The sequence below is a fragment of the Pan paniscus genome, chromosome 18 (genome assembly GCF_029289425.2).
Source record: "Pan paniscus chromosome 18, NHGRI_mPanPan1-v2.0_pri, whole genome shotgun sequence".
Lineage (NCBI taxonomy): Eukaryota > Metazoa > Chordata > Mammalia > Primates > Hominidae > Pan > Pan paniscus.
The window spans coordinates 87,029,058-87,053,847 of record NC_073267.2 but is presented as its reverse complement, the minus strand read 5'-3'; the positions used below and the strand labels follow the sequence as shown (position 1 = coordinate 87,053,847).

At 38.2% G+C, this 24,790-nt stretch overlaps 1 protein-coding gene across 2 annotated transcripts in view; it reads left to right on the top strand.

Moving 5' to 3' along the window:
- The window catches only part of ADAMTS18 (ADAM metallopeptidase with thrombospondin type 1 motif 18), a 154,940-nt gene that overhangs the window by 101,303 nt on the left and 28,847 nt on the right, over positions 1-24,790 (top strand). For both annotated transcript variants that reach the window (XM_034940764.3, XM_034940765.4), the window contains 4 exons: positions 9,634-9,806; positions 13,195-13,325; positions 14,457-14,580; positions 15,566-15,810. In XM_034940764.3, coding sequence (XP_034796655.1) covers positions 9,634-9,806; positions 13,195-13,325; positions 14,457-14,580; positions 15,566-15,810 — 673 coding nt within the window. The remainder of the gene's footprint in view (positions 1-9,633; positions 9,807-13,194; positions 13,326-14,456; positions 14,581-15,565; positions 15,811-24,790) is intronic.

Below are 24,790 nucleotides of genomic sequence, written 5' to 3'. Positions count from 1 at the left end.
GCTATGTACTATTAACATACAGTATATGTACTGCTATGTACTATTAACATACAGTATATGTACTGCTATGTACTATAACATACAGTATATGTACTGCTATGTACTATAACATACAGTATATGTACTGCTATGTACTATAACATACAGTATATGTACTGCTATGTACTATAACATACAGTATATGTACTGCTATGTACTATAACATACAGTATATGTACTGCTATGTACTATAACATACAGTATATGTACTGCTATGTACTATAACATACAGTATATGTACTGCTATGTACTATAACATACAGTATATGTACTGCTATGTACTATAACATACAGTATATGTACTGCTATGTACTATAACATACAGTATATGTACTGCTATGTACTATAACATACAGTATATGTACTGCTATGTACTATAACATACAGTATATGTACTGCTATGTACTATAACATACAGTATATGTACTGCTATGTACTATAACATACAGTATATGTACTGCTATGTACTATAACATACAGTATATGTACTGCTATGTACTATAACATACAGTATATGTACTGCTATGTACTATAACATACAGTATATGTACTGCTATGTACTATAACATACAGTATATGTACTGCTATGTACTATAACATACAGTATATGTACTGCTATGTACTATAACATACAGTATATGTACTGCTATGTACTATAACATACAGTATATGTACTGCTATGTACTATAACATACAGTATATGTACTGCTATGTACTATAACATACAGTATATGTACTGCTATGTACTATAACATACAGTATATGTACTGCTATGTACTATAACATACAGTATATGTACTGCTATGTACTATAACATACAGTATATGTACTGCTATGTACTATAACATACAGTATATGTACTGCTATGTACTATAACATACAGTATATGTACTGCTATGTACTATAACATACAGTATATGTACTGCTATGTACTATAACATACAGTATATGTACTGTATACTATAGTATACAGTATAGATACTGTATACTATAGTATACAGTATAGATACTGTATACTATAGTATACAGTATCTATACTGTATATTATAGTATACAGTATCTATACTGTATATTATAGTATACAGTATCTATACTATATATTATAGTATACAGTATCTATACTATATAATATCATATATATACTGTATACTATAATATATAGTATATATACTGTATACTATAGTATACAGTAGTAGACTATATACTATATAGTATATAGTATACAGTATATATACTATAGTATACTACTGTATACTATAGTATATATACTGTATATATATACTACTATATACTGTAGTAGTATATATATACTATATACTATTATATATACTATATACTATAATATATAGCATATATACTACTATATAATATATACTATAATATACAGTATATATACTATATAATATATACTATAATATACAGTATATATACTATATAATATATACTATAATATACAGTATATATACTATGTAATATATATACTATATATAATATAAATATGTAGTATTATATAATATATAATATATAGTATTATTTATACTTTATATTATATATAGCATATATGCTATATATTATATATAATATATAACACTATATATTATATATAGCATATATGACACTATATATTATATATAGCATATATAACACTGTATATTATATAGCATATATTGCACTATATATTATATATAGTATATATGACACTATATATTACAGTATTTATTTTTAGTATACATGACACTATATATTATACTATTAATATATTATACTATTATACTATATATAATATAGTATAATAGTATACTATATTGTACTATTAATATATACTATTAATATATAGTATCTATACTATACTATCTAGCAGCATTAGTAGGATGAATGGATAAAGAAAACATGGCACACTATTCAATTATGTATATGTGCCATATTTTCTTTATTCATCCACTGAGGGACTCTTACGTTACTTCCATGTCTTGGTTATTGTGAATAATGCTGCAATGAACATGGGAATACAGATATCTCTATACACTGATTTCCCTTCTTTGGGGTATTCCTTCCTTTTGGGATTTTTTTGGGATTGCTTTTAGTTTTTTGAGGAACCACCGTGCTGATTTAGATTCCCACCAACAGAACACACTGTTTTATTTCTTTTTATGGTATTTCTTTTTTTATTATTATTTTACTTTAAGTTCCAGGATACATGTGCAGAATGTGCAGGTTTGTTATATAGGTACATAGTGCCATGGTGGTTTGCTGCACCTATCAACCCATCATCTAAGCTTTAAGCCCCACGTGCATTAGGTATTTGTTGTAAAGCTCTCCCTCCCCTTGCTCCCCACCACGCGACAGGCCCTAGTGTGAGAAAACACTGTTTTAAAGTGCCATTTTCTTCCCTCCAGTTAGTAACAATCAACCAGAGTTTTACTGTTTGCATATAAAGTCCATGTGCACCGAGGGAAGGTAGGGTGGGCAGAAACCAAAACACAGCAGAGGAGTCATTCTCTACGGGACTGTGATGATCTAGTAAGACTCTGAGCTACTCTGTTCATCTAAACTAGGGTTCTACAGTCATATAACTAAATACTTGTGCTATTGTAGAACAGAAAAGTTTGGCTGGCAAACCTTGTGAGTGTCTCTCAAACTGGTGAACTGCAGAAAGTATGCTGATTTGCCTTGCAGGAATGTACATCAACACGTGTTGACAGATCTGCCTGACTTTTCAAGAGAAACCAGAAATACGGAAAAATGCTGCGTGTGAAATTTCCCAATTTTAAAAATATTGACAGCAAATTCAATTTTCTTCAAAGACAGAAAGTCCCACTGTGACAACTAGTCAAATCAGCTGTGGATTGCAATTGGCCTGTGGTCACCTGTGGGCACTCTTTGGTCTGGTCATACTGGAGTCTGAACTGCAGTTTGTGCTCTGTGCACATGAAGGTGGTTTTATGTTACTTTTATATGCTCTAACTCCCACATGAAACATGTGTGAGATGTAGATTTTCCAGTTGGCAGAATGATGTAGACAGAGCCCAGGTTTTGGCGATAGATAGAAAGACTCTAAACCCTGTGTCTGCCACTTCTAAACTCTGTGGCTTTGTAAAAGTCATTTGACTTGGGTTTATGTATAAAAAAATGTCTAAGATAACCTTGGAAGGTTGGAGGAGGATTAGAAATTGCATCTTTAGGATGCCTGACAGACTGGGGAACATTCAGTGGGCATTCACCAAAAGGTTCTGGGATCTGTGTGGTTTTCATCATCCTCATCCCAAGCTCACCAGGAGGACGGGGTCACAGAGGGTCAGCCCACCGAAGCAGGGTGGAGAGGCAGAGCCTTTACTGACGAAACTGACTTTTGAAGAATGTGATGGAGTGAGAAGAATGTGATGGAAACTTGGAAAACAGATTTAATTTACAACAAAATTTAAGTTGGTAGCATAGTGCAGAGGATGAGAACATAGACTCTGAAGTTTGACAGACCATTTCTGCATCCTGACCCTAACACTTCTGATCTATGACCACAGACAACTTAGTCTTCCTGCTCCAGATTCCTCACTTATAAAAACGGGATAACAATAGTACCTATGTCAACTGAGTTAACGTTTGTGAAGTGCTTTAGAAGAGGGTCTGATGTGTCGTTAGCATTGCGTAACTATTTGGTAAATTGAGAAATAATGACACTAGAGCAAAAGGAAATTTTTAAAAAGATGAATGGTACTTCATTTGAGTCAGCAGTCTGAGTTAGATAAAAATTCTATTTTTTTCCCAAAATATAAAGCAGAGTTTGGAGATGCTTTGCCCGTCACGTGTTAGGTGCTACTTGGAATATCGCAGGCTAAAATAGAGCTTTTCAATTTCAGCACTATTGACATGGGCTGGAAAATTCTTTGTTGTGGAGGTTTGTCCTGTACATGGTAAGATGTCTAGCAGCATCCCTGCCCTTGACCTCCTAGTACCAGTAGGATCCACTCTTCTTCCCACCATCCACCAAACTGTGACAACCAAAAATGTCTCCAGACATTGCCAAATGTCCTATATGGGACAAAATAATCTCTGATTGGGACTCACAGATGTAATCAGGCCCAGTGACTGAATATAATGATAAGGAGGCTGGTGATGCATTTGCAACTTATACCAGGTTATTGTTTTAATAACAATATTAAAACAATTAATGATGTTGTTTTAGTATCTCCTGGTTTAAGCAGGAGGGTAGTTTTTAGCCTCCTGATACTTTGAATGCAGCCATGTCTTAAGCTGAGTTGTTAAAATCATCATATTACTTTACATTTGTGAAGTATAGTTCATGGATCTGGTTTTCATACATTACAACATTTTACAATCTTGATATTTTCCCAAGAAAGACATAGATTACCTAATTCAATAGCTCTGCTGGTAAAGTGCATGAATGATGCCCCTGAGATTTAAATTAAAACCTCTCTCATATCTGTAGGATTGAGAGCTCTCATTATAATAGGGCATTGTTCATGGAAACAACATACTGTAATTTAGAGATGCCTAATAGAATAATTAATCACTAAAGTATTTTCATTCAGTGCAGTTTTATCATTTAAAACAAGATGAAAAATAAATCAGGATACTGTTTACTTTAACTCTGCATGAAGCCAAAAATAAAACAAGTAGATGATAGGCTCTCCCAAGACAACTGAATTAATTGTTCTGTCTCTGTTCTTATTTCACTCTGTTGCAGTAATGCTGTTTTTTCTCCCTATTTCAAGTTATGGATTTCTTTCTTGCTTCAGTTTAAGCATTTGGTTCTATTCACATCACTCAGTGTAGCCATTTTCATTATCTGATCCGAGAAGCAGTGTGAGATTTCTGTTTCATATAAAGGTGTTTTTTCCCAGAACAGGCTTTATTTCTTAAAAAATGAATGATTCTTGGCTGATTCATAGATTTACCAATTTTTTTTGTTGACTGCTGTCTGGCTCTGGAATGGCCAATGCCAGGCACACGGGGACATCCTTTGTCCCATGTAAGTGGTAAATAGTTTTAACTGACGGAAGCCCTGTTTTTCATTGAGCCCTCCTATGCCTCAGGGACCTACCCAATGTCCTTCTTTAGGCATTTGTTCTCAATCGGGTTAGAACTGACACGTGAGTTGAAACCTGCTGCCTAATCCAATTATTTCACAGATGAGTAACCAGGGGAGGCAGAGGGCCCCATTCACGGTAGCAACTCTTGCTCAAGTCCCCATGCTGGTAATGGCAGAGTCAGATTAAGTTCCCATAGTCTTAATCCTTTGACATTTTTCATTTTTTTCTGGTTCCTTGTTTGTTAAACTATCACCCCATAAGGGATCCTAGTGAAATTCCTATAAACTCTCCAAGAAAATTATTAGTGATATGCTAAGGTGTTCTAGAACTTTTCTAAAACCTGAGTCTATTTGAGAAAGAATTGTCTGCTAACTCTAACACAACTTAGCTGATGGAGTTAGGAGGAAAATCATGGCCCCAGAAGAATAATTGAATCTAATTGGTGGTGTATTTTCCCACCAGTAATATCACGGCTCAGCTGGTTATCAGAATCACCAGGTGTGTTTTTAAAAATACTGATTTCTGAATCTTCCATATCTCATATTCTTATTGAGAAAGTGGGTGGAGGTCCTCAGGAATCTGTATATGCATATAGTTTAACAGAGCTCTCCAAGTGATTCTAATACTCTTCCAAGCAACACCATTGTAACTATTTGTAGTCAGGACTTGATAAATGATGCAGAAGCAAATGATGGTATGCTCTTTATAGTTGTCTAATATAAGGACAAAATCATGTGCCTAGGTTTTTGTTTTCTATTTCTATATTTCTTTTTAATGTTAAAGAACTTCTTACACCAAGACATATCATGATAGAATTATCTGTTAGGCTAACATTTATGTTCAAAGCTGCAGAAAAATATTGCCTATATTTTTATGGAAATGGCCAAATGCTTGCTAGCAATTACTTTTGATCACTTTGACCATATCCCATAATTACAAATGAAATGTATTAGTATATAAAAATCAGATCATGTAATACTCAGCACAGGGTGGGTACTCAATACAAAAGCATAAGGCATTTAAAAATAGTTATAATTTATTTATTCTGACTCTGCCCTAGAAACTGCCCTACATTCTTTACAAAGGTTGGATCAGTTAATTGTCACAACTGTTCCTATTTTGCAAATGAGGAGGTTAAATAAGATCACCTAAATTTAAGCTGGGAGGAGGCAGAGAATACTGTATTTAAATCAGGGTCTGGCCAGGTTTGATGGATCATGCTTGTAATTCCAGCACTTGGGAAGGCCAAGGCAGAAGGATTGCTTGAGGCCAGGAGTTTGAGACCAGACTGGGCAACACAACCCCTCATCTCTATAAAAATTTTAAAAATTTGCCAGCCATGGTGGCACATGCCTGTAGTCCTAACTACTCAGGAGGCTGAGGCAGGAGGATTACTTCAGTTCAGGAATTTGAGGCTGCAGTGAGCCATGATTGTGCCAGTTCACTCCAGCCTGGGTGATAGAGCAAGACTCCGTCTCAAAATTTAAAAAAAAAAAAAGAGAGAATCTCCCTCATTGTAAAAGGCCACCTCCCTGAACATTGCACCTTACTGTCTATTCTTTCTTTCCATGCCCGGCCCCATGGCCTAAGAACTCAGTTAAATGCAGGCATAGTTAAGTACGAAAAAAATCCTGGACTGAGTCCACAGGCCTGAGCTTGAGCTCTTTCTCCCTGTGTGACCCTCATTCAACAAGGTTTGTAAGCTCTTGTCAGCTGGTTCTCACTTCATCTATGAAAGGAGGACAATGGCTGTATGAATTTGGTGGTCTTTTCCACGTTACAAGTTCTATAAGTCGATAAAGTAACACCTTGCAGTCCTCTTTCACTTCATTAACTACATAGAGCCCAAATGAGGTTTATTCGTTAAATCACAGAAAGTCTTAAACTGAGAAATTAGTTTTAAATATGCCTTGTAAGGATGACCGGAATATTGAGGCTATGATATAGCACTTTAAGATTTTTCTAAGTGCTTTTCAGATAATCATTTAAGAAGTCTTCAGGGATTTGATTTATCACAATGGCTGCAGCATGTTTAAGTAGTTGCTCCAGAGTGTTTTAAAGTAGCATAAAAATCTCATTCTGGCCGCGTGACATTTCCCGTTTCTGTTGAATCCATTTTAGCGTGCAGTTATAGGAGGATGGGATAAATTAATTATGCTGAAGCAATTCCAGGGCTGTTTTAGAGCATGCTTGTGCCTCCTAAAGAGACAAGGAATTTTAATCACATAAATTTATTAACCTGGAGCCGCCTTTCATGTTATACAAGATGATCCATAGTTGAGTTTTGGCCTTCAGAGAAAACCTCAAAATGGGAGGAGTGACAAGAAGCCACATCTTTGTGCACGGAGTAAGCTGGATACTATGTTATGCGTAATTTTCAATGTGGTGGTGCTCTTTTTTCCTTTATTTTGCTTTCTGGTTTTTGCAGATTAGAATCTGCCTACCAAGATCTTAAAGAGCTTGCCTTTACATCGTAATTATTTATGTTCTAATGGAATTCTCTACTCTGGAAATCCATTTCCCATTGTGCTTGGCAGGAAAGGAGTAGGCCACCTGCAAAGCTGAAAAGTGACTATGCTGATGAAAACAAGAGAATGTTTTCCCTCTGGTTTCAGAATCAATCAGAAGAAACACACAACAGTCATATTATACTCAAAATATCTCAATGACTGACAGCTGGATTGGGCAGAGCAGCAAATGGTGCTTTCTGTTCCTTCTCCCCAATGTGCTGACGTTCTATGTAATAGCAGGTGCATGGCAAAGTGTGGGAAGATACTGAGAGTATTAGGAAATGGGAGAAAGCTGGAGAGGTAGCTTGGGTCTATGTTTGAACAGCTTTTGATGCCAAAAGATAGGGTATGTGCATGTAGCACACAAGCACACATATACAGTAAAAGAACATTTAGGTGTGTTTACAGATTTCCTTAACACAGAAGCTAATATGATGAGGGTCACGAATATCCCTTCAGTTAGAATAACGGTCTCCAGTTTTATCCAGGTTGCTGTGAATGCCATTATTTCATTACATTTTTACGGCTGGGTAGTAGTCAATGGTCTGTATACACCACATTTTCTTTACTCATTGATTGATGGGCATTTGGGCTGGTTCCATATTTTTGCAATTGCAAATTGTGCTGCCATAAACTCAGAAATGGAAAACCAAACATTGTATGTTCTCACTCATATGTGGGAGCTAAGCTATGAGGATGCAAAGGCATAAGAATGATACATTGGACTTTGGGAACTCAAGGGAAAGGGTAGGGGGTGGCAAGGGATGAAAGACTACACACTGGGTACAGGATACACTTATCGGGTGAGGGGTGTACTAAAATCTCAGAAATGACAACTAAACTTTTTTATGTAACCAAACAACCTATTGCAATAAAAAAATTAAAAATTGTTTTACCATAAAGACACATGCACGTATATGTTCATTGTAGCACTAGTCGTGATAGCAAAGGCATGGAATCAACCTGAATGCCCATCAACAGTAGACTGGATAAAGAAATGTGGTACATATACACCATGGAATACTATGCAGCCAAAACAAAAGAATGAGATCATGTCCTTTGCTGTCAGATGGATAGGGCTGGAGGTCATTCTTGTAAGCCAACTAAGGTGGGAACAGAAAACCAAATGTCACATATTCTTCCTTATAAGTGGGAGCTAAACATTGAGTACATATGGACCCAAAGATTGAGGGTGGAGGGTTGGAGGAGGGAGAGGATTGAAAAACTGCATATCAGATATTATGCTTATTACCTGGGCGATGAAACAGTCTGTATACCAAACCCCTGCAAGACGCAATTTAACTGTATAACAAACCTTTACATGTACCCCTGAACATAAAATAAAAGTTTTAAAAAATTTTAAAAATTTAAAAACAAAAGAATATCCTTTCAGGCTGGGTGCATTGGTTCACACCTGTAATCCCCACACTTTGGGAGCCTGATGGGGGTGGATCACTTGAACCAAGGAGTTTGAGACTGGCCTGGGCAACATGGCGAAACCACATCTCAACAGAAAGTACAAAAATTAGCCAGGTGTAGTGGTGCATGCCTCCAGTCCCAGCTACTTGGGAGGCTGAGGTAGGAGGCTAACCTGAGCCAGAGAGGTGGAGGCAGCAGTGAGCCAAGATCACGCCACTGCATTCCAGACTGGGCAACAGTGTGAGACCCTATCTCAAAAATAATAATACAATAAAAAGTAAAAATTCTTTCATCAGTGTTTAAGGAAATGAACAGAATGTAAACATTGGATTGGTGATGGCGAATAAATTTGATTTAGCATGCCAATTTTAATGAGTAAACAGTGGTAATGAAAAGAACTAGAAAAAAATCCTCTGATTGATTAGTTATGTCTAGCCTAGATTCAAGAAGGAAGGTGTTAAGTTGTATGCTATGTACTTCCATTCCTGTAATAGACTGTATGCCTTTGCATACACTGTGGCAATGCTCATCTTAATTGCCTCTCTTCATATTATTGCATGTGACTAATAATGAGCCCTTTGATTGCTAACATTAAAGTTCATTAATTTCATTTTCAGGCCTCAGTATGGTGGCAAATTCTGTCCAGGTTCTAGCCGTATTTATCAGCTGTGCAACATTAACCCTTGCAATGAAAATAGCTTGGATTTTCGGGCTCAACAGTGTGCAGAATATAACAGCAAACCTTTCCGTGGATGGTTCTACCAGTGGAAACCCTATACAAAAGTGGAAGGTAATTTGGTCTCTATGACATTCAAATAAGTCTCTATGTGGATAATAATGTGATTGACCAACACAGAAGAAATTGCTGCTTGTATCAAAGAGTTTGAATGTTTACCTTTCACTCCCCAGACCCATCCTGGCTCAGTGTTTCATTCCATGGGTTTTGTTTATTTTTCCACTGTTTTTTTTCCCCCATAAGATACCTCTTGTCTCCCACATCTGTAAACCCAAGGTTTCATATGTTTGGAATGTACTCATGTTTCTCAACTTACCTTTGACATTTTGGCAATTAAGTCTCCCAGGGATCTTAATTGAAATTGGTATGAACTGTCCAGACCAAAAACTCATGAAACCATATATACCCCATAGAGGCACCATACACAGTAACTGACATGTCAGTTGATTACAAGCATGGGAAGGCCTGTGTGTAGAGTGTGTGCATGCACGCAGACACACACACAGAATCATAAATAAAAATTATACTAGGTTCTTGGTACTTACTATACTTAAAGTTATGGCTTATATTTTACTTTTTAAATTAATATGTCTTTATTTTGACTGAATAATAAAACATTAGTTACAGCAGAAGAGTTTAATGTAGTTGCTCTTACCTATGTAGAATAAGCTGTCATCATTCTAGTTGTTTCATTACTTCCATCCATTAGATTTATCAAAACTGTTATGCTGTCTTGAAACAGGATTATATGTGAATCCCAACTGCCCATGTGTAGAATGGAAAGAGACTAAGTTTAATGACAGTTCATGGGCTGTTCTGTGCAGAAGCTCAACATGAACCTCTATTAATCAGTGATCATAAAGGAAGCTAATATAATTACAGGCATCACTATAACAAGTAGAGCCTCCAAATCGAAAGAGAGGATTGTGCAGCTTTGCTCAGTATCAGCCTAGCCATTTCAGGAGCACGGATGTGGTTTTGGGTCATGACTGTTTGTCCAGGAAGTATAGATAGAGACAGACATGACAATTCCAAAGCTGTGTCTTAGGAGGAACTAATGAGGGACCTGTAGAGGTTTACTGTACATGAGAAACGAGTTACATTCAAAACTTCAAAGAGCTATTGAATAGGAAGGATGTTCGATTTATTTCAAATTGCTTTAGATAACAGAATTAATTCAAGGGCTGAGAACATTCTAGCCATATTGCCTCCTCAGAGATACCTTCCTTAACAGCCTGTCAACATATTCTTCCTTCATATTGTTTTCTGAACCCTTTACCCCGTTTTATTCTTCATAGCTCTTCTCAGTGCATGGATGTATTTTTATGTGGTCATTTATTTGTTATCTTCCTCCCCACAAGAATTTAGGTTCCACAAGGACTAAGCCTTTGTCTATCTTGAGCTTGCTTATATCTCCAGCATCCAAGAACAGCACTTGGTATATATTTATGTAATGGTTATAACTTTTGAAATGAATGAATAAGTAAATAAATATTAACTGTCCAAAATGAAAATATACTCCCTCTGTAAGTAACAAGGTCCCCATCACTAGAGGCATTCTACCAGGAGCTGAGTGATTTCGTAGGAAGCTTGCTGCACAGCAGGTCCCAGCGGATGCTGCAGTTGCTTCCTATTCCAAACTTGGAAGATTTCCTTTCTGTTGGTTGTATACTCTTGAGGTCCCATGCCTCCTACCTGTGGTTCTTTCTCCGTGACTCTGTGGTCCCTCCTTTTACTTCCTCTTCTGTTCTTTGCTTTTGGTTTGGCTTCATGGATATTCCTTGGCCTTTATCACATTACATCTTTCATTCAAACATAGTGTTTATGAAATCAGTCCTGTTATCATCCTTAAAGAAATTCTGTGTTGAAGATATAAGGAGAAAGTTAAACAAATAAGTTTTGCAATTTAGAAAATGCTTGCTGGTTTCAAAGTTCTTTCACTAATTTTATTGCAGTTTCCACTGAGTAGGGAGCATGCAATTTTATTCATGCATGCAACAGATGTTTACTGAGCTCTTTTTGTGTAGGAGACACTTTGCTAGATGCATAGGAGAATGCACTGAATCAAACATAGACTCCCTGCCTTAGGATCTTACCTCTCAGTGGAGGGAGACAGAAACGTTAAGGCTTTCTAGTCTCTCCTTGTCTCCCTTTGATACTTATATCGGGGAGACTGACCATGACTTGAATGTCTTGTGACATTCCTGCAATTTAGAAGAACAAGGGAAGACTTTTTCATAAATGTGGACAATCTCTGTGCTGCAGGAGTGAGGTTTTTTCCTTCTTTCCTCTGTGTTTTTAATGGACTCATAAACTCACCCAGGAATCTGTGCTTTAAAAAAAAAAAAAAAAAACTTTCTAAAACTTGTTAATTTCTGGAAATGATAGAGAAAAGAAAGGGCATATATGTCATCCAACTCCCTAATCTCATGTGCAAAAATTAGGCATTAAATAAAGTTGCTATTAAAAAAAATTATAGATGGGAGAGAACCTTTTAACCCACCCACACATCTGCATATTTGGACTGTGATAATTTAACTCCTTTCACGTTTGAGTTTTTAGTTTGTCTTTTATTGAGAGGTTTTATGAAGCACAACTATTTGCAAACTGTTTACACGTTTGTAAAACTGTTGTTAGGGTTATCGCTCAATATCGCCCACAGAAGGTCTCTTGTGAGAAACGTTATCTGGAATTCCTGGCCAAGAAGAGCTCTTTCTATTTGAGAAATTGGCATAGGAACTCCTTTCTGATAACAAGAGCTCTATAAATATAATTTTTTTTTAATTTTTGCCTTTGATATCAGAAACGTCTCAGGGACTTAAGGGGCCAAGAGAAGTTACCTTTTTGTAGCCTTCAGGACGAGTTTATTTGCTTTCTCTTCATTTTTATGACATGTTTTTTTTTCTATATATGTTTTACAAACATGACTAACCATATGCCTTTTCTCCCTGGTGCCTGAAACCTTTTCTCTTAACAGACTGAGTAAATATCTAAAGTAATCCATGCTCTAAATCAGGGTCATCAAACTATGGGCTGCTGGCCAAATCTGGTGTGTATTTGTTTCATCAGATTTTATTAGAACACAGCCACACTACTTCATTTCTATATTGTCAGTGGCTGACCATCAGGCCTTTGAAACCTGAAAGGTTTACTATCCAGGGAGGCTGGATAGTAACCCATCGATCATGTGTATGGTGACTATCCCTAAGGATGAGAAAAATAAAATTGTTACGTATTACTCTTAAATTAGTTTTATATGGATTGTTACATGGGACTCATGCTTCGAAAGCCACATCATATGGGCTTATATGTGCAAACACACACATTTTCCATTTTCATCATGATAGCTTTCTAAGTAAATTTAATTCATTCTTTTGGCAATCGTATCATTTTTCCTTAGTTTCCTCTTGACCATTTCCTATCTTGATCTCTTTGTTTCTAGAGGAAGATCGATGCAAACTGTACTGCAAGGCTGAGAACTTTGAATTTTTTTTTGCAATGTCCGGCAAAGTGAAAGATGGAACTCCCTGCTCCCCAAACAAAAATGATGTTTGTATTGACGGGGTTTGTGAAGTAAGAGAACGTTTCTGCTTTGGAGTGTATGAGCATGCTTGTGTTTCATCATATCATGTGTGTACCGTGAACAGTGGTGTGAGAGATTGTGTGTCTGGAGAAGAGCAGGTGGCATAGAGGGAAAGGGCAAAGTGTTTCACTGGATTCGAGCACCATATCTTTATTTTTTTTTTTTTTTTGAGATGAAATTTCACTCTGTCACCCAGGCTGGAGTGCAATGGTGCGATCTCAGCTCACTGTAACCTCTGCCTCCTGGGTTCAAGTGATTCTCCTGCCTCAGCCTCCTGAGTAGCTGGGATTACAGGTGCATGCCACCACACCTGGCTAATTTTGTATTTTTAGTAGAGATGGGATTTCACCATGTTGGCCAGATTGGTCTTGAACTCCTGACTTCAGGTGATCTGCCCGCTTCAGCCTCCCAAAGTGCTGGGATTATAGGCGTGAGCCACCACGCCTGGCCGAGCACCATATCTACATTCCTCATTTACTTGTTGCATGAGCCTTGTCCAATTATTTTAGTTTATTTTTTACTCTACTTGCACATATATAGAATGGAGATGATGCTATATCCTGCTTTGCATAGGAGTTGTAAAAATGAAATAAGAATGTAAATAATAAACTTTTATTGCATGTGTACTAAGTACCTTTACTACATGATTAGAACCTCACAAATGTATTTTGAAATACTATTTGTCCCCAGTTATTTTTCCTTTCACTTTGAGTGCTCATTTTCTCTTCCATTTTAATTTTACTTTGAGCCCTTTGATCTTTTAAGGGTGTATGTTTGTACACATGCATGCATGTGTATTGTCCAGCATTTTCATATTTGAGTTACACAGCTGGCCTGAATAATCTCAGCTGGTATTAGTAGCAATAGTGACTTTTTATTCCAGTTTCATTGATGAAGAGTCTAAGCCTTGGATGAGTTATACAACTTGCCCAGTCATCTAATAATGTCAGGGGAGGGATTTGAACCCCAAGTGAGTCCAACTTGAGGCTGTGATTTTTAACCATCAGCTGTACTGCTTCCCTAATGTTCTGTAAATACAGAGAACCATATACCTCTTAATTATTCCTAGCCTCTGGCTTCTCTGATCTTTTATTTTCTCACGTTTTTTGTTTTTGTCACAGCTAGTGGGATGTGATCATGAACTAGGCTCTAAAGCAGTTTCAGATGCATGTGGCGTTTGCAAAGGTGATAATTCAACCTGCAAGTTTTATAAAGGCCTGTACCTCAACCAGCATAAAGCAAATGGTGAGAGATGCTGCTGTTTGTTATTGTTAATGAGATACAACTTTTGCTACCAAACAAGTTTGAGTCACGCCAAATGTGGTTGAGCCTTTTACTAGTTCACTGGACACACTAGTGATGGTGGCATTTTTCACTTGTGCAAGAGTAAGGGAGATAGTTGTGAGGAATTTCGTCGATACATTACCTCATAGAAACATGCTAAATAAATGCCTTTCTGCTTTGCATTTTTAGTATGCCGACCAGGCCCCATGTATGTCCAAGTGCATTTGTTAAGCAAAGAAACATTGTGAAACTTACGTGATCTCTACTCACAGTGCTAAATGAATATTTGAAGCAGTTATCTAAATATGTTGAGTGAAATTAAACTTTTGATCCCTGTTTTCTGAATTTCATCACTGAAGATAACATGGTTCTAAGTTTCTTCCAGACAGATTTTTTTTTTTGAGACAGAGTCTTGCTCTGTCACCCAGGATGGAGTGCAGTAGTGTGATCTCAGCTCACTGCAACCTCCACATCCCAGGTTCAAGCAATTCTCCTACCTCACCCTCTTGAGTAGCTGGGATTACAGGCACCTGCCACCATGTCCAGCTAATTTTTGTATTTTTAGTAAAGATAGGGTTTCACCACACTGGCCAGGCTGGTCTCAAACTCCTGACCTTGGGTGATCCGCCCACTTTGGTCTTAGATTTTTTAAAAGTCTTCTTGAATTTTGTGGCCTTTTGTGGTCTGGGAAGGAGAAGAGTGTATTTCTTGTCCACAGAAAACATAGTTGGAAGGCTTTGGGAAGCCACATACATTTTCTCTAGTGTTCTTACTATTTGGACAATGAAATCATTGATCATGTTTACTTCATAGAGTAAGAATGAATTTAGATAATGATTTAAAAACCTCACTCTATAAAACTGAACACTACCTGTCGGGCCATTTCTAGTCCCTTTTCTCCAATGCATGGGGTGGAATTCAGACATGTTCTCTTCTTTCCATTTAGAATATTATCCGGTGGTCATCATTCCTGCTGGCGCCCGAAGCATCGAAATCCAGGAGCTGCAGGTTTCCTCCAGTTACCTCGCAGTTCGAAGCCTCAGTCAAAAGTATTACCTCACCGGGGGCTGGAGCATCGACTGGCCCGGGGAGTTCCCCTTCGCTGGGACCACGTTTGAATACCAGCGCTCTTTCAACCGCCCGGAACGTCTGTACGCGCCAGGGCCCACGAATGAGACGCTGGTCTTTGAAGTAAGCCCCTTCTGTGTATTCAGTTCTCAGTGCTTCTTGCTACATTTATATCGATGACTGCACTTTGAGCCAGTTTAAAGAACTCCAATCCTTCTAGTTCGAAGGTGTTTCCTGGCCGGGCACGGTGGCTCATGCCTGTAATCCCAGCACTTTGGGAGACTGAGGTGGGCGGATTAGCTGAGGTCAGGAGTTGGAGACCAGCCTAGCCAACGTGGTGAAAACCCATCTCTATTAAAAATACAAAAATTAGCCAGGTGTGGTGGCACGCGCCTGTAATCCCAGCTATTAGTGGGGGCTGAGGCGGGAGAATTGCTTGAACCTAGGAGGCGGAAGTTGCGGTGAGCCAAGATGGGCCACTGCACTCCAGCCTGGGCAACAGAGCAAGACTGTTTCAAAACAACAACAAAAAAAGGTGCTTCCTAATAGGCTAAATTTCAAAGTGTAAAGGGGAGAAGACAGTGATTCCATTTGGGGGAAGAGGACAGGAACCCAAATGGCCTCCAAGAGAATGGGTTGATTTTCATGTTTAGAGGTCAACCTTTCACCAATATGCTTGGGTTTCAAGAACGCCAAAGAATGTAGGAAGAATACTTTTTATATTATGCTGGTTTGTCTGTGTCTGCCATTTGGATGCTCCATTGTAGCTATTCATAACATAGGTCAACTGGCTTAGGAGAAGGGATTAATAGTAGAGAAAATGCTTGCCTGGGTGTCAGCAGGGTTTCATCATACTAAACTACCATGATTCTGTAGTTTGTAGCTTCCCCATAGGTAAGAAAAGGGAAAAAAGGTAATAAAAATGATAATTAAAAGAACCAACATATCTGGAAATGACTCTGCAAGGCTGTTATCATAGAAACATTTTCTTTAGTCCTCATGATGTCTCTGAGTGCTTTTTCTCCATTTGTAAAATGGGGCTGACTGTTGGCTCTTACAGGCAAGCGATTTGCTTCAGTTTGTATAGAAATGATACTGAGCACTTGCATATCCAGCTACTCTTATGAGTCATGTTAAGTTTCAGTTTGTTACCTGTGAAACTAAGGTAGAAAATGGACTTCACTAACCAGAAAAATAAGGAATCAAGTGTGAAAAAAGATTAAAAGACTTGCCTATCTCATACAGCTAGGGAAAAAACAGAGCTGAACTGGAGTCAAAGTCTTTTCCACCCAGGAGTATGAGATCTATGTAACACTCAGATTACTGTTCTCTTCTCAAATAAACACAGGATCAATGTAACTGTTATTATTATTATCATTGTTATCATGACTGTAATAGAGTAGGTTCAGGCATTCTGTGATCAGTTTCATGCATTCATTTCCTGAATGCCCACAACCACCTTAGGAAGGTAGGTATTGTTACTTAATCCCCATTGTACAGATGAGAAAACCGAGCTTTAAACAGACTGTGTTACATGTAAGTGGTAGGACTGAGGTTTGAACTAAGTCTTCCTGGCTCACTTGGCCACACCATTATCTTAATATAGCACCAATACTGGCAAGGCTCAGCTACTTGTCATTATATGGTTTTTCTCATTGTGAGATGGTTGCCTCTGTGGGAGGTACAAAGCCTACTAGAGGTGGGAAATAGATAGTTTGGTCTTTGGAGACGTCTGTCATCCAGACTTGAATGCATAAAACACTGAGAACATACCCATGTATTTTGACCAATACTCACATAGATCTGTGGTAACTAGAGGGTTGATCTGAAAACTGACTATTAGGAAGATTGTGTTCATAAACTTGTCCGATGATTTTTACTTAAAATAATTTATTTTCCTCTATCTTATATATGTTAATTCACATAAGACTATTGGCACTTACTGTGTTCTTGGTGCTGAGGAAAGCGACATAGTGCTTGTTTTCTGGGCTGACAGCATGCTGTGTCCTCAATCATCTCAGGGTATTTTGGTCAGATTAGTGATGAATAAGGCAATTTTTCAGAGGTGGCTACTTCTTCTGTCTAAACTGAAGCACTCAATTTATCATCTTTCTCAGTTCCATGCACAGTGGGCCTGGATAATTCTTTGAACAAATACCGTGCTACCATGATATTGGTAATGACCTTCTGCAGCTCACAGTGGTTCATGGGGAAAGCAATAGAAATGAATTTCTCTTACCCACTGTGTGGGAGTTTGTGTTCTGTGTGTTGAGTTATGGTGGGTGAAATTAGATGACATCTTGAAATTTCCCTCATGGATTCTTAGATTTGCTAGAACTTCAGAAAGCAGAATAGTGAAAATGTCCACACATTAAGAAATCACCCGAGACAGGTGGATCACTTGAGGCCAGGAGTTCGAGACCAGCTGGGCCAACATGGCGGAACCCCATCTCTACTAAAAATACAAAAATTAGCTGGGTGTGATGGCGCATGCCTGTAATCCCAGCTAGTCGGGAGGCTGAGGCAGGAGAATCACTTGAACCTGGGAGGCACAGGTTGCAGTGAGCCGAGATTGCATCACTGCACTCTAGCCTGGGCAAAAGAGTGAGTGAGACTCCATCTCTAACAAAAGAAATCACTGCGTTCCTCTGTGTCACATGCACTGAGCTGCTCTTGAGTTTCACATTGACAGTAAACTGGGTATATAGTAGTGGATAAACAGAAAAGAAAATCCTCCTGCTATAATGAAGCTTAGAGTGTTGGAGGGTACAGTACAGCACTACACAAATGAATATATAAATGAAGGCAGATGTATAGATTGTGGTAGGTTCTTTGAGAGAAAATAAAGTATGAGAAAAAAAAACAGACTTTTTGAATTAGAGAGTTGGTGAGGAATTACCTGAGAATTACCATGTGAGGTGAAACTTGAAGGATGAGAAGACCCAACCGGGTAAAGAGTAGAGGAAATTCAGGCAGAGGAAGCAACAATTTAAAACCCCATGTGGGCTGGGTATGGTGGCTCACCCCTGTAATCCCATCACTTTGGGATGCTGAGGTAGGTGGATTGCTTGAGACCAGGAGTATGAGACCAGACTGGCCTACATGGTGAAGCCCTGTTTCTACTAAAACAAAAATTAGCCAGGCGTGGTGGTGCATGCGTGTAGTCCCAGCTACTTGGGAGGATGAGGCAGGAGAATCATTTGAGCTTGGGAGGCAGAGGATGCAATAAGCCGAGATCGCACCACTGCACTCCAGCCTGGGTGGCAGAGTGAGACTGTCTCCGAATAAATAAATAAAACCTGATGTGGAGAATCAACTTAATATTTTAGAAGAACTAAAAAATAGGAGAATCTAGCTATAGTGTAGTCAGAAAAGAAAGTATTGAGGTGTGAGATGGCTATAGTCAGGGGGTGGCCCACACATGATACAAACCATGGTAAGGAGTTTGGATTTCATCCCAATAACAACATCAGGATGTCAAGGAAGAGGGTGGTTTACACCATCCTGGCCAATATGGTGAAACCTCATCTCTACTGAAAAATACAAAAATTAGCTGGGTATGGTGGCGCATGCCTATAGTCCCAGCTACTCAACAGGCTGAGGCAGAAGAAGCACTTGAACCCAGGAGGCAGAGGTTGCAGTGAGCCGAGATTGCACTACTGCACTCCAGCCTGGCATCACAGTGAGACTCTGTCTCAAAAAAAAAAAAAAAAAAAAAAAATTCAACCAGGCTGCTATGTAAATAAGTGATTGGAGAGGCAAGAAGCAAACTGGGGAAATAGGAAAATGGTTCTAGAATTCCAGGTAAGGAGTAATAGACGCTGAAACAGATGGTGACTGTGAAGGTGGCAGGAAGTGGATCTGTTTGCAGTGTATTATGGTAGAGAACTGGAAGCTAGAAAAGTTACTAGACATGTATAAGAAATGAACTCTGAGGGAGAAAGATGTGAGAGAGTCTCAGGTTTCTTCCCTGAGCATTTGGAGGATGGTTTTACCACTATCATTGTCTTGAGGATGACTGGAAACAGGTTTAGGGATGGGGAAAAATTCCATTTTAGCCACCATATATTTGCAGTGTATCTTAGATATTCAAGAGTAGCTGTCAAGTAGGCGGTTGAGTGTGTGTTTAAAATGCATGAAAAAAGCCTTGGAATGAATATGCAAATCAGTTCCTAAAAGTACCTAAAGTAGTATAGTAGTATATCATTTGTTAACTGAGCAGGGCACTTGGATCCAAGTTTTCTTTGATAAGCTGCCTCTTGGGAGTAGCCAAATAATTGCAATATCCAGAATGTGCCTTGTGAAGAAATGTTGAGCCTTGGTTGACACCACCAATAAAGAGGAGCATGCACCTGTCATGGAGAGGCGTGCTTGTGCTGGAAACAGGATCTTCACAGATGTCATGGAATTTGTATGTAGATGCAAATCTCTCATCACGCTGGCATCTTGTCATGTATTTTTGCCCTGCACCTGCACACCCACAGGCGTGAGTGGAGATGCCCTCATTCATGGCAACAGGGATGGCATCCTAGCTGTTCTTCCTGCTGTTGCTCCAATTGTATATGTTTCTATCCAGATTTTAAGGTATTTAAAATCTGTCTGAATCTCATACGCAAGAGCTATGCAAATTCAGTTTACAATAGGCTTTGCTACTTTATTCCCTTGATGACATTTGAGACCCTCTGTGGAGGCAATGAGAGAAACCCACTAAGTGCCAGTTTCATAGCTTTAAGACCATGCAATCTATTATTCAGATTTCAAAAGCGTAGCATTTTCCATAATGTCAAAGGACTATTAATAGATGATAGAGAAATATTTTTTTTAGGCCATGGTGGTAGAAAATGAAGGATTAGTCTCCAAGAGTAGTGATTAAGTAGCACTAGCCTTAAATATTTACTAAGGAAGAACAGTAGCAGACAATTAAAAATAAAACACATAACCTTAAATTCCAAGATGTTCTACACACAGAATGGCTGAGAGTACAGACTCTTAACTAGCTATATAACTTGGGCAAGTTTCTTAATCTCTGTGTCACTTAATTTCTATATTTGTAAAATGGGCAAACAATACCAGCTAATTATTAGGGCCATTATAAGGATAACTGAAGATAAGTTCAGTGCCTACAAAATACTTAGCCCATAATGTTAATTACTATTGCCATTATTTTGCCTTCTGAGCATATCATTCATATATATATATATATATATATATATATATATATATATATATGACCTGAGACCATATTTAGCAAACTGGTGATCACAAGTCAAGTTCAGCCTTAGGCCCGCACTATCAATCATATGTGTATATGTACATATATATACACACACACACACGCACGCACACACACTTTTTTTTTTTTTTTTTTGAGACAGAGTTTTGCTCTTGTTGCCCAGGCTGGAGTGCAATGGCACAATCTTGGCTCACTGCAACCTCCGCCTACTGGGTCCAAGCGATTCTTCTGCCTCAGCCTCCCAAGTAGCTGGGATTACAGGCGTGCGCTACCATGCCCAGCTAATTTTGTATATGTTTTTTAGTAGAGATGGGGTTTCACCGTGTTGGTCAGGCTGGTCTGGAACTCCTGACCTCAAGTAATCCACCCGCCTTGGCCTCCCAAAGTGCTGGGATTACTGGTGTGCACCACGCCCAGCCATGTATAATATTAAAATGGAGAAAATAGATTAAAGCTTTAATATCAGGTGACTTATACATATGAATTTTTGAAACTCTTAAGAAAACCTCTAGTCCCAGGAGATACTTGAGTTTGCAACCTCGATCGTGAGTTAACTCCCATCATCTTCCTAACTGGAGATACCCAGTCCCATCAGTCCATCTGTTTGGTGGACGTCCCTCAAAGATCTCTTACCACCTACCCGAGAGAAGTTGTTGTTAGGAAATCTTCTTCCAGCCCCCTCAGCATTTTTATTTGAGAGGAAGATACTAGCATTTCCCAATCAAAATAGACTATGGCCAGGATAGTTTGGAGCTCAACAGTGAATCCAGCCCCTGATATTATACTTTAATTAAACCTAAGGCATACAAGTTGAACTCTCTTGTTAAAGATTTCTGGATTTTTTAAAGTCATTTTTAGATACATTGTGTTACCTATTTCTTTTCTACTAAGCATCTGAGCAGCAGACTTCTTTTTCTTTTGAGGGGCTTTTTCGGCTTGAAGGTATCAGTTTTAGAGAGCAGGACTTCATTAATTTTTGCCAAGAGGCCTTCGATCCACCTCAAAGCAAACGTACACAAACCAAGTTCTGTGGCTGAAAGTGAACCTGAATACGGAAACAGGGGTACATGCATCCGACAGTCTCAGCTGTGTGCAATCAGAACAAAGTGCAAATCACTCCTGATGAGAAATACGTTTTTTACCGCTTCATGACAAGCAACCATTTTTTCTGTTGTTCGTCTCTCCAGTTTTGGTCATAAACACAGAACCATTCCCGCAGGCTTCCACAATTCTGTTTGTAATTTAAGCTTTTTTTTTTTTTTAAACCTTGAGTCATTTATTTATTTATTTATTTATTTATTTTATTTTTATTATACTTTAAGTTCTAGGGCACATGTGCACAATGTACAGGTTTGTTACATATGTATACATGTGCCATGTTGGTGTGCTGTACCCATTAACTCATCATTTACATTAGGTATATCTCCTAATGCTATCCCTCCCCCCTGCCCCCACCCCACGACAGGCCCCGGTGTGTGATGTTCCCCTTCCTGTGTCCAAGTATTCTCATTGTTCAATTCCCACCTATGAGTGAGAACATGTGGTGTTTGGTTTTTTGTCCTTGTGATAGTTTGCTGAGAATGATGGTTTCCAGCTTCATCCATGTCCCTACAAAGGACATGAACTCATCATTTTTTATGGCTGCACAGTATTCCATGGTGCATATGTGCCACATTTTCTTAATCCAGTCCATCATTCTTGGACATTTGGGTTGGTTCCGAGTCTTTGCTATTGTGAATAGTGCCGCAATAAACATACGTGTGTGTGTGTCTTTATAGCAGCATGATTTATAATCCTTTGGGTATATACCCAGTAATGGGATTGCTGGGTCAAATGGTGTTTCTAGTTCAAGATCCCTGAGGAATCACCACACTGACTTCCACAATGGTTGAACTAGTTTACAGTCCCACCAACAGTGTAAAAGTGTTCCTATTTCTCCACATCCTCTCTAGCACCTGTTGTTTCCTGACTTTTTAATGATCGCCATTCTAACTGGTGTGAGATGGTATCTCATTGTGGTTTTGATTTGCATTTCTCTGATGGCCAGTGATGAGCATTTTTTCATATTTGGCTGCATATTCGTGCTTTATTTAATCCATGCACAGCTCTATATGTCATTCATCAACATGATTTAGCCCTGACAAAAACTAAACTTTAAGATTTTTCACCAGGTGTAAGATTTTTCCTGATAGTTAGAAGTTATTTTTGAGATGGCCAGGTGCGGTGGCTCATGCCTGTAATCCCAGCACTTTGGGAGGCCAAGGTGGGTAGATCACCTGAGGTCAGGAGTTCGAGACCAGCCCAGCCAACATGGTGAACCCTTGTCTCTCTTAAAAATACAAAAATTAGCTGGGCATGGTGGCGGGCGCCTATAATCCTAGGTACTGGGGAGGCTGAGGCAGGGAGAATTTCTTGAACCCAGGAGGCAGAGGTTGCGGTGAGCCAAGACTGTGCCATTGCACTCCAGCCTGGGCGATGAGAACAAAACTCTGTCTCAAAAAAAAAAAAAAAAAAGTTTTTTTTGAGGAATGGAAGATTGGCCTCCATTGGTGATAGAGTTCTCTCAAATTGATCCGGTTCATCAATCTATCTCTTTGTAAATAATACGGACAGCACCTTGAGTGACAACAACAACAAAAATAAGATGTAAGGACAAATGTTCAGTAGATCTAAATAAAATCATAAAAACGAAGTCTTCCCCAGGTTCAATTGGATATGTATAATATGTTTTTAAAAATAATTATTTACTATTACATAAAAGAATAAGAACTACAGCAATATCTCCAGTAATACAAAATTGTCGTTTCACCACAGTGGAATAAGGTCATATTTGCCTGGCTATTGTTTTCCAAAATCTTTCTTTATGCACTCATTCTACCAATAGATTCAAGAAAAACTTAATGTCCAAGGAATTTGACCTATCTGAAAGCAATCTAAATGGAAACTTGTATGATTAATTGGACGTGCCTTGCTTGTATTTTTAAAGGAGTTATGGTTTCATTCAAAAGTTGCAAATATATTCGAAGCAAAAAAAAAAAACCTCCAGTAATCTAGTATTTTGTCTATGATATCTTTTCAAATAATTTAGGTTAATGCCTTTGGTATTTAAATTACACTTTATTGTTCTCTAGAGAACATCATCAAATTGCTGGTCAGTTTTTAGCACATGCTTGTATCTCTCTAAAATGGATGGAACACAGATATTCTAAAAACATAAAATTATAATAAGCAATAAATTATATTTTCCCAAAAGTGGACTGTATATTGATATCCAAGTGATCCATGGCTGTATTCTTTAAAGGAAGTTAAATAAAGTTCACAGGCCTTTCCATACAACAGCTATGAATTGAGCCAAAATGAATACTTTTGGAGCCAAACATATATTTACTCCAATACAAAAATATTAAATCTATTTTATAATCTTGTGAAATGCTAAAATCACTGTGGGAACCTACTAAAATGAAAAATGCTGTTCCATCCACAGAAAGAATAAATCTATGAATGAAAGCACCATCTCTTTTGGCCACCTAAAATTATTGTATATTCACTAAGTCCTTATGATGATGTAAAATTCAGCAGAAGTGTATGTTTCCCAAAACAGGTGAGGATGGCACTGTGAGAGTAATGTTTCTCTTTCTTTTCCTTTCATATGTATGACATCATATTCTCCCCATATCTTAGCTAAATTTCATTTTCATCTGCCTTCATGTGTATCAATGTAGGTAATTACCATCAAAACAATTTTCTTCTGTTCACTTCCTCTCATTGTCTGGTTTAAAAAACATTCAGTGTCCAGCCCTGTGTTAGATATTGGAGATGCACAATCAGGCCAGGTACAAAAATTCCAGCACTTTGGGAGTCTGAGGCAGG